We start from the raw sequence: 16,885 nt of genomic DNA on the forward strand, positions 1-16,885 counted from the left end.
TCTACTTCTCCACCACCTCTCTTGGCCCCTTCACGCCCTCTGTGCTTCACAGCTTGTCTGACATCCAATCTTGGATAAGCCACAATTTCTTCAAGCTAAGTATTGGGAAGACTACCCCTGCCACAAACTCTGCGGGGTCGATTTTCATTGACCCGTGGAGTTGGGATTGGAGGCGTGCGGGGGGTTAAAGTCCCGAATTCGGGGGTCCCGACACCATCCCGCCCCCAACCCGCCTCCATGTAAGTATCAAAGGAGGCGGGTACCCGCCCCGCACTGGGACCCGCCTACCCGAGGCGGGAAGGGATTAGTGCCAATTAACTTCCTGTTAACAGGTAGTTAACAGGCAGTTTTTAGCCTAATCCCTATTTTAAAGCTTGAAGTGTGGGATTCCCGACGGCTCCAAACCATGCCAAGTTAGAGGAGTCGGGCCGTCGGGTTGAAGTACTTGGAGGGGTCGAGATGTTGGTGTTCAGGTGAGTGATGTGTGCATGAGTGCAAAGGTAAGTGTGTTTGGTGTGTCTAAAGTGTGTAAAGAAGTTTAAATTACCTGTAGTTACCTTTATAGCCTTCCTTCCTCTAGGTTTCGGGAGTCCATCATCTAACCGGCACAGAAAGCAGAATGGCTGCAATCTGTCAAAAGTGACAGCCTGCAGCTTTCTGTGCCGGTGAGATTTCTAACTGAGTCTGTGTAGAAGGATTCAAGTTAGAAGTAAGACTGTCAGTGTTTGACAGCTTCAAACAACTGTGAAACACTGATATTTCATCTGTCAAAACGTCTTGACAGATGAAATTTCAGTCTGTGACTTCACATGTTGCCGGGTGGCCCTTAATTAGCCTGCTGAGCCCGCTGGGCGGGCTCAACAAGGTCAATCAAGTTAATATCGCATGAATTGGCCGCATCTCAATGGAGGCGGGACTACAACCCCGAAAGTTGTAGTCCCGCCTCCTTCCCGACTTCTGAATGAAAATCACCCCCTGCATCTTTACCACTGACCCCATCTCCCTCTGTGGTCACCGTCTCAAATTGAACCAGACTATTGGCAACCTTGCCATCACATTTGATCCCGAGTTATATTTCTGACCTTATAGACTCCCCATCACGAAGACTACCTACTTCTATTTCCATAACATTGTCATCTCCACCCATATCTCAGCCTATCTACTGCTGAAAACCTCATCTGTGTCTTTGTCACCTCCAGACTCGACTATTCTAATGCTCTTCTGGCCAGGGTCCCATCCTGCACCCTTCGTAAACTTCAGCTCATCCAGAACTTTGCCACCCTTATCCTATCTTGCACCAAGTCCCACTCCTTGTTAAATTACATTGGCTCCCTGTTCCCCAATACTTCAAATTATAATTCTCATCCTCATTTTCAATCCCTTCATGGCTTTGGTCTGTAACCTCTTCCAATGCTACAATCCCCTCCACTCAAACTCTTTGTTCCTCTGACTCCGGACTCTTGTACTCGTCCCCCGCCCTTTGCCCCATCATTCGTGATTATGCTTTCTGCTGCTTCGGCCCAAGCTTTGTAATTTCCTTCCTGTATCACTCCATCTCTCCAACACCCTCACATCCTGTAAGATCACAGTAAAGACTCTTTGACCAAGCTTTTGGTCAGCTCTCCCAGCATCTCCTTCTTTGGCTTGGCATCCATTTTTTGATTATGCCTACAGAAAGCATAATGGGAATGTTTGCTACCTTAAAGGTGCTATATAAATACAAACTGCTGTTGTTGACCCATTTGTCTTAAATAGCAGGCAAAGGAATATCACACAAACAAGTTTGTGTCCATTTATATCTCCAACAGTAATATCTAGGCTCTGCAAAAACCTCCAATTTGTGAATTATTAAACCTAATTCTAAATATTTCAAATGAAAATAGGAGAAATGCACAAAATTACACAATAAATGATGTAGGGTTTTCTCTGAATAAAGTAAAACCTGTAAACATTTGCTATTTTGTTGTAAAATATGCTCCACCATCAGATGATAGGAGAGGATAGATTACAAAAGCAAGGAAGTTATGCTAAACCTTTATAAATCATTAATACAAAAGCAAAATACTGTGGATGTTGGAAATCTAAAATAAGAATAAAAAATGCTGGAAATACTCAGATCAGGCAGCATCTGTGGAGAGAGAAACAGAGTTAACGTTTCAAGTCGATGACCCTTCATCAGAACTGGAAAAAGTTGGAGATGGAACAGGTTTTTAAGCAAGTGTAGGGGCAGGGTACCACCTTCTTCCGCCTGGCTGAACTTGTTCTCACATTGAACAACTTCTCCTTTGCCTCCACTCACTTCCTCCAAATTAAAGGTGTTGCTATGAGTCCTAGCTATGCCTGCCTTTTCGTGGTATATGTGGAACATTCTTTGCTCCAGTCCTACTCAGGTTCCCTCCCTCACCTCTTTTTCTGGTACACTGATGACTGTATCGGTGCTGTTTCCTGCTCTCGCCCTGAACGAGAAAATTTCATTCACTTTGCTTCCAATTTCCACCCTTCCCTCACCTCCACATGGTCCATCTCCGACTCTTCCCTTCCCTTCCTCAACTTCTCTGTCTCCATCTCTGGGGATAGGCTATTGACAAACATTCACTATAAGCCCACTGACTCCCACAGCTACCTGGACTACGCTTCCTACCACCCCGCTTCCTGTAAGGACTCTATTCCATTCTCCCAGTTTGTCCATCTCCGCCGCATCTGCTCTGACAATGCCACCTTCCATTTTAGTGATCTGACATGTCTTCCTTTTTCCTCAACTGAGGATTCTCCACTACTGTGGTTGACACGGCCCTTGACCGTGTCCGTTCCCTTTCCCACACTTCTGCTCTCAGCTCTTCCCCTCCCTCCAGGAACCAAGATAGGGTTCCCCTTGTCCTCACCTTTTACCCCACCAGCCTGCACACTCAACGGATCATCCTCCACCATTTCTGCCACCTCCAGCGTGATCCCACCACCAAACACAACTTCCCCTCACCTCCCCTTTCAGTATTCCAAAAGGGCCACTCCCTCCGCGACACCCTGGTCCACTCCCCTATCACCCCCAACATCCCTTCCCCTTCGCCCGGTACCTTCACGTGCAAGCGCAGGAGATGCAACACATGCCCTTCTACCTCCTCCCTTCCCACTGGAGGAGATCCGGAGGGTTCAGACCAAATATGTGTCTTTAAAGAAAAAAGGTGGGGCTAACAAATCTAGAGCCCCCTGGATGTCTAGGGACATACAGGGTAGGATAAAGAAAAAAAGGGAGGTGTATGACAGATACTGAGGGCTAAATACTCCAGAATCTTTAGAGGAGTACAGAAAGTGCAGGGGTGCAATTAAAAAGGATATTAGGAAAGCAAAGAGAGAGCATGAAAAATTCTTGGCAAGTAAAACCCAAAGATGTTTTATAAATATATTAAAAGTAAGAGGATAACTAAAGAAAGGGTAGGGCCTATTAGAGATCATGAGGGTAATCTGTGTGTGGAGGCGGGAGATGTTGGTAGGGTTCTTAGTGAATACTTTGTGTCTGTTTTCACAAAGGAGAGGGGCGAAGCAGACATTGCTATCAGGGAGGAGGAGTGTGAAATATTAGATGAAATAAACATAGTGAAAGAGGAAGTATTAAGGGGGTTAGCAGCTTTAAAAGTGGATAAATCCCCAGGCCCGGATGAGATGCATCCCAGGCTGTTAAGCGAAGCAAAAGAGGAAATAGCAGAGGCCCTGACCATCATTTTCCAATCCTTTCTGGCTTCAGGTGTGGTGCCGGAGGACTGGAGGACTGCTAATGTGGTACCCTTGTTTAAAAAGGGAGAAAAGGATAGACCGAGTAATTACAGGCCAGTCAGCCTAACCTCGGTGGTGGGAAAATTATTGGGAAGAATTCTGAAGGACAGGATAAATCTTCATTTAGAAAGACACGGATTAATCAAGGATAGTCAGCACGGATTTGTTAAGGGAAGGTCGTGTCTGACAAACTTGATTGAATTTTTTGAGAAGGTAACAAGGAGGGTAGATGAGGGTAGTGCGTTTGATGAAATGTATATGGAATTTAGCAAGGCTTTTGATAAGGTTCCACAAAGCAGACTGGTCACGAAGTTAAAAGCCCATGGGATCCAGGGCAAAGTGTCAAGTTGGATTCAAAACTGGCTCGGAGGCAGGAAGCAGAGGGTAATGGTTGATGGCTGTTTTTGTGGCTGGAAGGCTGTTTCCAGTGGGGTTCCGCAGGGCTCAGTACTAGGTCCCTTGCTTTTTGTGGTATATATCAATGATCCAGACTTGAATATAGAGGGTATGATTAAGGAGTTTGCAGATGATACTAAAATCAGCTGTGTGGTTGATACTGAAGAAGGAAGCTGTAGACTGCAGGAAGATATCAATAAATTGGTCAGGTGGGCAGAACAGTGGCAAATGGAATTCAATCCAGAGAAGTGTGAGGTAATGCATTTGGGGAGGGCTAACAAGGAAAGGGAATACACATTAAATGGTAGGACACTGAGTAATGTAGAGGAACAAAGGGACCTTAGAGTGCATGTCCACAGATCCCTGAAGGTAGCAGGACAGGTAGGTAAGGTGGTTAAGAAGGCATACGGAATGCTTGCCTTTATTAGCCATGGCATAGAATACAAGAGCAGGGGGGTTATGCTTCAACTGTATAAAACACTAGTTAGGCCTCAGCTAGAGTACTGCGTGCAGTTCTGGTCACCACATTACAGGAAAGATGTGATTGCATTAGAGAGGGTACAGAGGAGATTTACGAAGATGTTGCCGGGAGTAGAGAATCTTAGCTATGAGGAAAGACTGGATAGCCTGGGTTTGTTTTCCTTGGATCAGGGGAGGCTGAGGGGAGACATTATTGAGGTGTATAAAATTATGAGGGGCCTAGATAAAGTGGATAGCTATTTCCATTAGCAGAGCGGTCAAAAACCAGGGGGCACAGATTTAAAGTAATTGGTGAAAGGTTTAGAGGGAATTTGAGGGAAAATTTCTTCACCCAGAGGGTTGTGGGGTCTGGAACTCACTGCCTGAAAGGGTGGTAGAGGCAGAAACCCTAACCACGTCTTAAAAGTACTTGGATGTGCACTTGGGATGCTGTAACCTGTAGGGCTACGGAGCAAGAGTTGGGAAGTGGGATTAGGCTGGATAGCTCTTTGTTGGCCGGTGAGGACATGATGAACCGAAATGGCCTCCTTCCATGCTGTAACTTTCTATGATTCTATGATTCACTGTCCAGGGCTCCAAGCACTCCTTCCAGGTGAAACAGCGATTTATTTGTACTTCTTGCAATCTAGTATACTGTATTCGCTGCTCACGATGCAGTCTCCTCTACATTGGGGAGACCAAACGCAGATTGGGTGACTGCTTTGCGGAACACCTCCATTCAGTCCGTAAGGGTGACCCTGAGCTTCCGGTCGCCTGTCACTTTAATGATCGAATTCTTCATTAAGATGGAGAATGAAGTAGTTGACTCAGAGACTCGGGTCCTGAATTTAAATAAAGCAAACAATGATGGTCTGAGGCGCGAATTGGGTAGGATTGATTGGGGAATGTCATTCAAAGGGTTAAGGTGGATAGGCAATGGCAAACATTCAAAGACCGCATGGATGAACTACAGAATTTGTTCATCCCAGTTTGGCATAAAAATAAAACAAAAAAGGTGACTCAACCGTGGCTAACGAGGGAAATTAGGGATAGCATAAGATCCAAGGAGAGGACATATAAAGTGGCCAAAAAAAGCAGTAATCCAGAGGATTGGGAGCAGTTTAGGATTCAACAAAGGAGGACAAAGGGATTAATTAAGAAAGGGAAAATAGAATATGAGAGTAAGCTTTCAGGTAACATAAAAACTGACTGTAAAAGCTTTTATAGATATGTGAAGAGAAAAAGATTGGTGAAGTCAAGCATAGGTCCCTTGCAGTCAGAATCAGGGGAATTTATAATGGGGAACAAAGAAACGGCTGACAAATTAAATACATGTTTTGGTTCTGTCTTCACAAAGGAGGACACAAATAACCTCCCAGAAATGTCGGGGAACATAGGGTCTGATGAAAGGGAGGAACTGAGAGAAATCAGTATTTGTAGGGAAATGGTGTTAGGGAAATTGATGGGTTTGAAGGCCGATAAATCCCCAGGGCCTGATAATCTACATCCTAGGGTACTTAAGGAAGTGGCCCTAGAAATAGTAGATGCATTGCTGATCATCTTCCAACATTCGATGGAATCCCCACTATTCAAAAAAGGTGGTAGAGAGAAAATGGGGAATTACAGACCGGTAAGCCTGACATCGGTAGTGGGGAAAATGGTAGAGTCCATTATAAAAGATGTAACAGCAGAGCACTTGGAAAACAGTGACAGGGTCGGACAAAGTCAGCATGGATTTACAAAAGGTAAATCGTGCTTGACTAATCTACTGGAATTTTTTGAGGATGTAACTAGTAAAATAGATAAGGGAGAACCAGTGGATGTGGTGTATTTGGACTTTCAGAAGGCTTTCGATAAGGTCCCACATAAGAGATTAGCGTGTAAAGTTAAGGCACATGGGATTGAGGGCAAGGTATTGACTTGGATAGAGAACTGGTTCGCAGATAGAAAGCAAAGAGTTGGAACAAACGGGTCTTTTTCCGAGTGGCAGGCAGTGACTAGTGGGGTACCGCAGGGATCGGTCCTTGGACCCCAGCTATTCACAATATATATTAATGATCTAGACAAGAGAACTAGAGGTAATATCTCCAAATTTGCAAACGACACAAAGCTGGGTGGGCGTGTGTGCTGTGAGGAGGATGCCGAGAAACTACAGGATGATTTGGACAGGTTGGCTGATTGGGCAGTAGCATGGCAGATGCAATATAACGTGGATAAATGTGAGGTTATCCAGTTTGGTGTCAAAAACAGGAAGGCAGATTATTATCTGAATGGCAATAGATTGGGAGAAGGGGAAGTGCAACGAGACCTGGGTGTCCTTGTGCACCAGTCGCAGAAGGTAAGCATGCAGGTGCAGCAGGCGGTTAAGAAGGCAAATGGTATGTTGGCCTTCGTAGCGAGAGGGTTTGAGTACAAGAACAAGGATGTCTTGCTGCAGTTGTACAGGGCCTTGGTGAGACCACATCTTGAGTATTGTGTGCAGTTTTGGTCGCCTTATCTGAGGAAGGATATTCTTGCCATGGAAGGAGTTCAGCGAAGATTCACCAGGCTGATACCTGGGATGGCAGGAATGACGTATGAGGAGAGATTGGGTCGATTGGGCTTGTACTCGCTGGAGTTTAGAAGAATGAGAGGGGATCTCATTGAAACTTATAAAATTCTGGCTGGACTGGACAGACTAGATGCAGGGAGGATGTTCCCGATGGTTGAGGAATCCAGAACCAGGGCTCACAGTCTAAGGATAAGGGGTAGGCCTTTTAGGACAGAAATAAGGAAGAATTTCTTCACCCAGAGAGTGGTGAACCTGTGGAATTCTCTACCACAGAAGGCAGTAGAGACCAATTCATTAAATATATTCAAGAAGGAGTTGGATATATTTCTTAAGGCTAAAGGGATCAAGGGGTATGGAGAGAAAGCAGTGACCGGGTACTGAACTTGGATGATCAGCCATGATCGCATTGAATGGCGGAGCAGGCTAGAGGGGCCGAATGGCCTACTCCTGCTCCTATCTTCTATTCTCCGCTCCACTCCCACTCTGACCTCTCTGTCCTCGGCATTTTACACTGTTCCAATGAAGCTCGACGTAAGCTCGAGGAACAGCAACTCATCTTTCGATTAGGAACTTTACAGCCTTCAGGACTCAACATCGAGTTCAACAATTTCAGACCATAACCTCGGCCCCTATCTTTTTTTCCTCTGTTTTTTTCCTCTCTCTCACATGGCAGCTGTCAATCATTCTGCCATTGCCAGTTACACTTCATCTAGAGTCATCTTTTTGTTTCTTAATTTGTCCTATTACCATCTCCTTTTGCCTTGCACCATCATCCCTTTTGTCTCTTAATCTCTCCTGCCTTCCATCCTATCACAGACCTTCCCTTTTGTTCTTTCCTCCCCTTCCCCTTTCCCTGCCCCTACACTTGCTTAAAAACCTGTTCCATCTCCAACTTTTTCCAGTTCTGACGAAGGGTCATCGATCTGAAATGCTAACTCTGTTTCTCTCTCCACAGATGCTGCCTGACCTGCTGAGTATTTCCAGCATTTTCTGTTTCTATTTTATAAATTGTTGGTTAGGCCTCAGCTGGAGTCTTTTAGCCAATTCTGGGCACCACACTTCAGGAAGGATATAAAGGCCTTGGCGAGGGTGCAGACGGGTTTACCAGAATGATACTAGGGATGAGGGACTTCAATTATGTGGAGAGAGCAGAGAAGCTGGGATTGTTCTCCTTAGAGCAGAGGAGGTTAAGAGGACATTTAATTGAGGTGTTCAAAATTATGTGGGGTTATGATAGAGTAAATAAGGAGAAACTGTTTCCACTGGCAGAAGGGTCGGTAACCAGAGGACACAGATTTATGGTAATTGGCAAAAGAACCAGAGAGGAGATGGGAAGAAATGTTTTGGCGCAGTGAGTTGTTATGTGCTGGAATGCACTGCCTGAATGGGTGGTTGAAGTAAATTCAAAAATACCTTTCAAAAGGGAATTGGATATATACTTGGAAAGGAAAAATTTGCAGGGCTATGGGGAAAGAGCAGGGGTGTGGGATAAATTGGATAGCTCTTTCACAGAGCCGGCACAGAAACCGTGGGGCGGATGGCCTCTTTGGAGCAGTCGGAAAATGGGGCTACAATTGTAGTCGTGCTCAAAGCAAACACAGGTTCTCCACTGGGAGAGTGGAATCACTTCTTTGTAGTAACTTTACAACTTTGTGCTCCTGGCAGGAAGTTTTGCCCACCTGGAATGCATATCAGAAATTCAAACGTGAATTAATAGTTTGAAAAATATGTGCCTGAATTTCTGATATGTTCTTCTGGTGGGTGAGGCCCCTCACCAGGAATGCAGTCAGAAAATTGTCCCTTTTTTATCCTGACATTTTCAAAATGAAATAGATTTAGGTGATAGTTGCCCTGGGACGTGAACCTTTACTTAAGAAAGGTAGGAGTACATACCTCACAACACAGCCTTTGCACTCTCCCTGTCTGTCTCTGTAATTCCACAATCCAATAGGTTTACGATCCAAGGAAGTTTCTCCCATACAGCCAGAGAAAGTGGTTGTTTTGACTACATCTGATTTCTTAAAATATTTAAGAAAAAAAACTATAATTACAATACTGATACAATCGATTTTATCACCTGTTTTTTTTTGCCAGGCTGTAAACTGTGTTTCCAGTCACAAACAGAGGGCCCGATTTTCTGGATCGTGCGGGAAATTTTCGGGTTCCCCGAATGTCGGGTTCCGACCCGAAAAAAAATAGGTCAGCCAGCTGCACGCAATTGTCCCTCAAGTGGCCAATTAAGTTCCAGCATGTGGGCACCTTTGCTAATTGTCCATTTCTAGTCAGAAAGCCCCACAGTATGATGTCATCATTCGTGGTGCTTTTAAAGTGTCCAGCAAGCTTCTCACCCTCTGCAGGCTTCTCAACCAGTCTTGCACAATGGCAGAGGAGCCTGCACCAGGTGCTGCCAGCGGCAGAGGCCGAACTGCAGCCAAATTCAACGAGACGTCACTGCAGACATTGGTGGATGGGGTAAGGGCCCACAGGGAGGTCCTCTACCCTCACTCGGGGAGGAAGAGGCCTCCCAAAGAGACCAGGGCTGCCTGGATGGAGGTGGCTGCAGAGATCAACTCTCTGGGAGTCACCCGTCGTACCTGGATGCAGTGCAGGAAGCGCTTCCATGACCTTCACCGCACAGGGAAAGTAAGTACGAAGTTTCCATCACCCTCAACCTGATCCCCATTGCCTTTCCCCAACAGCACTCAGCTTCAGCAATCTCTTCCTCCACATCCCACTTCACACTCACATCCATGCACCCTTACCCATTCCGAATCTCTCTATGCTCACATTCACAGACCTATTCCACCATGCAGCCCTCACACTGCCTCTCACTCTGATGCTTGGAACACAACTGACAACACACAGGGAGGGCCCTTGGTCTTGCAGCCTCACAACATCTTTGTCTCCTTCTAAGTATCTATGCTATGCAATCTCTACACTCACTTCTGCACTCTCACTCAAACTCCACTTGTCTCTTTCATTGCAGGAAAAGAGAGCTCACAAAAGACGAGAGCGTGCAATGACTGGAGGAGGACCACCCTCAATCGCCCACCTGAGCCCCTGGGAGGAAGCTGCGATCGAGATTGCTGGGGCTGACGTGCCTGTGGATGCTGGGGCAGGAGAGACAGGAGCAAGCCCGCAAGCTGGTGACAGAATAGTTCCCCATCTCTCTCATTGACACTAGCATGAGTTGCTGATATGATTCTGAAGCCACATCATTTGGACTTATGAGCATATGCCAAATCCAATGTGCAAGTAACCTTGGCATCACATCTCTAACTCTTTCCTTTACTCCCACACAGGACCATCCAGAGCCACCATTGTCACTGCCGAGGAGGAAGAGTCTTTGCAGCCAGACTCCTCAGAGGAAGCTCCAGCCTCTGAGGGCGCAGCGTCAGCAGAAGTAAGCACACCCAGCACCAGCGCAGACACTCACACCTCGGTGGGACCTTCGGCACATAGAGTAGTGTTGTCACCTGGTGTATCACAGCTCACAAGTGAGCATCAGCAGAGTGTGGAGACAGGGACAGCAGTGGAGAGTCCTCGTCGGAGGGCAGGTTTTGTCTCCAGGGTCGCTGCGAGTGTGGAGCGAATGGAGGAGTCCATGGCGAGCATGAGCAGAGCCTTATTGGAGTCATTGGCGCATGAAAGCATCACCACGGAAAGGTTGGCAACCTCCGTGGTAAGGCTGGCTACTGCCGAGGAGAGGAGGGCTGCAGCCGAGGAGAGGAGGGCTGCAGCCAGGGTGACAAAAACATGGTGAGTGCTCTGAATAGAATGGCATCTCTTGAGGAGCGATGGGCATCTATTGAGCACCGAAACCAGACCTTCATGAAAGTCCCTCTGAGCAGGACTTCCAGTGCTGAGGCGGGTCCCCATGGCCCCCCTGATGTGCAACAAGGTGCTCTCCAGCCACTTGCAGGCGCTGAGGGGGAGCTGACCCATGAGAGGGAGGTTGTTGGCACACCTCAAGGAAGTGGGGGCTCCTCTCCACGCGCTCACACTTCCATGCCACTTCAGAGCCCTCGGTCAGAGCCCCGCCGGAGTCCACACCCCAGTGAGATAGGAGTCTCAAGCCCTGCACAGCCGCATGAGCAGCAGACTGCTGGCGAGCCCTCACAGGCTCGCCACCCCAGAGGACACCCGCCAAAGGTGTCGAGACAGGCACAGCAGGAAAGTGAGCAAGGGGCCTCCACATCTGCTGAAGCCACAGGGGTACCACTACGTAGGAGCACGCGTAAGAGAAAAATAAAGCACCACTAATGGTAGTCACTTGGGTGAGAAGTCTTGTAAATAGTTTTAATGCCATCATTTTCCTGTACATAAAAAATCTGGTGGCAACTGCTGCAGTTATGGCATCTGTCATTTGGCGAATGGGGATATCACATAGAGGCCTTAGGATAACTTGCAGATGTCAGCAAGCTGGTCAAATAGGTAGGAATGTGTAGGCATGGCCCACTGTCCATGGTCAGTTAAGAAGCAGTGAGGCTGCCGTGTTTGATGTACCAGGCTACGCAAATCTGCCCAGGATGAGTGCGTTCCTTGCATTCCGCCCAGCAATGCTCTCGTGCACTGGAGCCGCTGGTTGGCGGGCCTCTGCAGGATGCTCATTTCCGTCCTCCTCAGCATTATCCTCAGCATCATCCTCATCCGAGGCGCCTCTGTGAGGAGCCTCTTTGTCCTGCGGAATCGGCAAGCCACGACGCTGTGCCATGTTGTGAAGCACACAGCATACCACGATGATTTTGGTGACCCTGGCTGATGAGTACTGTAGGGCTCCACTTGATCTATTGAGGCATCTGAAGCGCATCTTCAGCAATCCGATGGTTTGCTCGATAATGCATCTGGCGGTAATGTGGCTGGAGTTGTAGCGCTCCTCAGCTTCGCTGGCTGGTCTCCTCAACGGCGTCATTAGCCAAGAGCGCAGGGGATATCCCTTGTCTCCAAGTAGCCATCCTTGAAGTTCATTTGGCGGACTGAATAGCGGAGGCACAGTAGACTGGCGCAGTATGAAGGAGTCATGGCAGCTGCCAGGGTGCCTGGCACAAACATGCAAAATCACCTTCTTGTGGTCACATACCAGCTGAACGTTAAGGGAGTGGAAGCCCTTGCGGTTGACAAAAACTCCTGGATTGCGGTGGGGTGCCCTAAGGGCCACATGTGTGCAGTCAATTACGCCCTGTACCCTTGGAAAGTCTGCCAGCTGAGCTAATCCAAGTGCTCGCACCCTCACACTTGCGCGATCCCTGGTGAAATGGATGTGATTGTGCGCGAGGGCAAAGAGGGCATCGGTTACCTGCATGATGCAAGTGTGTGTGGCCACCTGGGAGATGCCGCTGATGTCTGCTGCTGATCCCTGGAAGGAGCCTGAGGCATAAAAGTTAAGTGCGGTGGTGACTTTGATGGCCACTGGTAAGTAGTGTGGACCTGGTGCTCTGGGCTCCAGGTCCTGCTGCAGCATTGCGCAGATGTCAGTCACAATCTCTCGCGAAAGTCAGAGCCGCCTCTGGCACTGCTGCTCAGTCATGTTGAGGCAGCTGACCCTGTGTCCGTAGACCCTGCTTGAGGGGTATCTCCTGCGCCAACGGCCTTCCATGCGCTGGCCCCTTCTGGCCTGTGCTGCCCCAGGTGGCTGATCCGCAGCCTGTCGCTCCTGCTGGTGCTGCTGTTGTTGCTGGTGCTGCTGTTGCTGGAGTTGCTCCAGCCTCCTCTGCTGTTGGAGATTCTCTTATAAGAATTTGCAATAATTTACAGTTCTGAAGATTAATTTTTTTGATTAAAGAATCCCTGGGCATTGTGCTTTTAAATTTCCAGGGATAAAAATGGCTGTCATACCACATGGCCGAAGACAAAGGGCAGCTTTCTGTGTCTGGAAGTAAGGTTCAATGGAGCCAATCAAAGGGGTGTCCCCACCCCCCCAGCAGCAGGACAATCGATGCCTGTTTACAAAACGTTACCACAGGACAATGCTTTGTTTACAAAACAATTGAATGCTATTAGCATTTGTTTGTATATCGAGTGGATACATCTAAACTGCAGAAGAGACTTTTGTATCTTGAATGGGATCCGTTTAAGAATTGAATGGGTCTAAATCACCGAGCAGTTGTATTTCCCTTTTGTTTCAGCCCAGGGAGCTCCAGAAGACACATTAACCCAGTCCAACCACTCTGAGTTAGCCAATCACAGCTTTCTCTTGTGTATTGGACCCTTTGGGCGGGGAATTTTGCACACAGCCCTTGCAGGGCAGAACGGCAGGACCTCACCAGGTATAAAAGATAGCTGCTGAGAAGCTATCTCTCTCTTTACTTCGCTGGACCACAGGTGAGCAGGGTGTTCTGACTCCTCGGCAAGGTAACCTAGCAGGAGTTAGGGGGTGGTGATTTGAGGGTAATTGCTAAGATTGTTTAAATAACATTGGAGTCATTTTATCCCTCGTTTTCGCTGTCTGCAACCCCCTGTTATATAGTTTTACTGTAATTACTGTGTTCGTGTGGTATAGTTTATTCCACACAGAGTCACACAGAAACCCCACAGTGCAGATAGAGGCCATTTCGGCCCATCGAGCCTGCACCGACACATATCCCACCCGATCCCCGTAACCCCTACACCAACACATATCCCACCCTATCCCCACGTATTTAATCCCCCTAACACTAAGGGTCAATTTATCATAGCCAATCAACCTAACCTGCACATCTTTGGACTGTGGGAGGAAACCGGAGCACCCGGAGGAAACCCACGCAAACACGGGGAGAATGTGCAAACTCCACACAGACAGTCGCCCGAGGCCGGATTCGAACCCGGGTCCCTGGCGCTGTGAGGCAACAGTGCTAACCACTATGCCACCGTGCTGCCCTATTCTTTGGATTGTAGTTTATTTAGGTAATAAAACTTGTTTCTCTCATCCAAACCACTTGTCCATTTTAATATCATTAATTATAAGTTCCTCCACTCAGAACTGAAGGAGGGGTAGCGATTCGAAACCGCTGTTTGTAAATTGGTTTAGAGTGCAGCAGCAAAAGGCTGCTGGCCAGGTGAATTACCATAAACCAGGTAAAAGGTTGGAATTGGTCAGAGCTCAGAGGCAAAGGCTGCTGGCCAGCTAAATGACCATAAACCAGTTGAAAGATGCCCCCCCTTACACTCTAATGCCAGGAAGGGAAGGAACAAAAGGCCTCCCATGCTTCTGACAGATGCCTCCGTTGAGGAGGCGCTGAGTTAGGGTGGTGAGAGGGGCTTCCCAGGAGCTCACACTGGAGAAGTGTGTGAGGCTCCAACCTTCCACAGCTGTGCCTAAGCCTTCAACAAGTTGCCCCAAGCCTTCAGCAACAAGGTCCTGCAGCCTGCAAATGCTGTCTGATTAAATCTCTTCAGTCCTGATTGACCTACAGCTGAAAGCAAGCAAGCCAACTGTGTTCACGCCAGGTTTCATCAGCGGTGTTCCCACCAGGCATGTTTTACGTGGGGAAAGGCTGAAAATTGCAAGGGCCCCTGAAAATAGGATTAAACATGCCAATAATTGATCATTAGGCTCCTGCCGACCATTCCCGCCTGCGGCGAGCGGGACTGAGTCGGGTCGCGCTGAAACACGGGGGCGAAAGTCGGGCGGGGCGGGAATCGGGCGGGGGGGGTCGCAACCCCCTATTTCTGCAATTTTCAGCCCCCGCCCGCCTGAAAACCCGCCCGACGGCTGGGAGAAAATCGGGGCCAGATTTTCTGACTGGATGTGGAGTGATGTGTAAACCGCATCTAGCTGATCCATAAGCTAATATTTTCCTGCAGCAGTATAAGCAAATGTTCTGGGATAAACTTAATTTGAGAAATGAAAGGAAGACTTGCAAAGAAAGACAGGCCCCAGCAGTATTCCTGCCTCCAAATAAAAGCTCATCACTGGGGTTTGTGAAATGGTTTAAACACCTGAGCAGCTTAAAGGGTCAGGCATGTTTACCAACTATTTTAGCAAGCAGAATGACTAATTAGGAAAACATGCCTGAAAGTTCACCTGTAGGGTGCAAAGCCCTTAAATTTTCAGAGGAATCAGTAGAAGTGCTGCTTGCCTAAATCAGTTAGAGGAGAGAGGCCTGTTTGAGATGGAGGGGAGGAGGCCATCCAAAGAAACTACCAGGCAGAGTGGTAAGAGGTGACCATAGCAGTAAGTGCCACTTCCACTAATCCTCGCATGGCTGCAAGACATTTAATGACCTTCCCAAGTCTTACCAAGTCAAACAAAATAAGATGAGTCAGCCATACCTTTGAAGATGCCGAAGTTTCACCTGGAAGTGTTTTTTTCACTCATGAGCATACATCGGAACATTTGGAAGAGGAGTAGGCCTCCTCCGCCATTTAATTAGATCATGCCTGATCTGCACCTCAACTCTGTAAGAAACATAGGCCCTGAAATTGCGGTGTCTGCGACGGCATACTCTCAGAGTTCTGCCTTGACAGATCATCCAAACTGCCTGAAAAATGAGTATTGCTGGCATAGAGTTGAGCTATTTGCCCAACAACTGACCAGTAATTGCCCACGCAATTCTTACGGCTGGTAAAAGCAGGCATACAACCTGCTTGCATCAGCGTAAGGGTATATATAAGGCTTAAGTAAAACAATTAAAAATACAAAATTATGCACATACACGTTAAATGAGTTTATGCAAATATTGGCCTGGATTAAGATGTTTAAATCATTTATCAAAAAATAAATTTTTTATTGAGGCTGGTGCAGTGAAGGGACTTATGAATAAAATTACAATTCAGTACATTGTATAATCATTAAAATTCTCTACATTGCATAATTATTTGGGGATTCCATTGCATATCGTTAGGGGATTCCCTTCGTAAATAATTGCAATGGAATCCTCCTTTGTGATTGGAGGACCAGGCCCACGTGATCCCAGGATCCCAGGGACGCTTCTGAACCGCCTGTGCCCCTGGGATCCATGGGCCTTTACGCTGCCATCCGCCTGGAGGCCTCAGACCGCAACTCTTCGCAGCCTCGCCGCCAGGAGGTACTTTCGGAATTGTTTCACGGGTCGGAGGCGCACTCCAGAGGTACACCTCCCACCGCTATTTCTAGGCCAATATCTGAAAAGGGTATATTAGTTCCGTGTGGAATTATCTTAGTTCTATTGATTTTAAGTACTGTGCTGCTTGAAATACTATAGTATTTGAAATACTATACAGAAGCAAAAAGGCACAGCAAAAGACTAAAATGACTACATTTGAGCAGGTAGTTTTACACTGCATGAATTGGTCTGGCAATATGTTATTTTTCGCCTTTCTTCTATGAAGGAGATGGGAGAATGTGGTGGGCATCCTACATTTTATCTAATAAGTGGGTTAGCGCAATTAGGTGTTCACTGTTAAACCTGGGCACTGCATGAAAAATGTGTCTGCTTATGGAAACTGCTTTCTATCTGTGAACATGAGAACAAGTGTTGCGATATAGCTTGAATTGTAATAAAGACTCCCCTTTGTTTTCAATTATTTTTCTCCTGTTCCGTTGTCTCCTATGCCATGCAGTTGATTGTTCGCAGACCTGCAGCCATGCATCCATCAAGGCTACTTTGCAAAGTTGGCTATGAGGTGGCATGACAGTGGTCCAGGGTGACATTAATTTGGATTTTTCCAATGCTTTCCCTCTGTTTTTCTCTCTTCCAATGGGGAAGTGCTTGGTTTTCAATCAGCATCTTACCACAGCAGTATAGGATAATG

At 47.2% G+C, this 16,885-nt stretch overlaps 1 protein-coding gene across 2 annotated transcripts in view; it reads right to left on the reverse strand.

Annotated features, from left to right (window-relative positions):
- lama2 (laminin, alpha 2) overlaps positions 1-16,885 on the reverse strand; it is a 600,632-nt gene that overhangs the window by 36,851 nt on the left and 546,896 nt on the right. For both annotated transcript variants that reach the window (XM_085997158.1, XM_085997157.1), the window contains one exon: positions 9,068-9,192. In XM_085997158.1, coding sequence (XP_085853284.1) covers positions 9,068-9,192 — 125 coding nt within the window. The remainder of the gene's footprint in view (positions 1-9,067; positions 9,193-16,885) is intronic.

The sequence above is a fragment of the Somniosus microcephalus genome, chromosome 9 (genome assembly GCF_052327205.1).
Source record: "Somniosus microcephalus isolate GS21.2 chromosome 9, FLI_Smic_1.0, whole genome shotgun sequence".
Taxonomy (NCBI): Eukaryota; Metazoa; Chordata; class Chondrichthyes; order Squaliformes; family Somniosidae; genus Somniosus; species Somniosus microcephalus.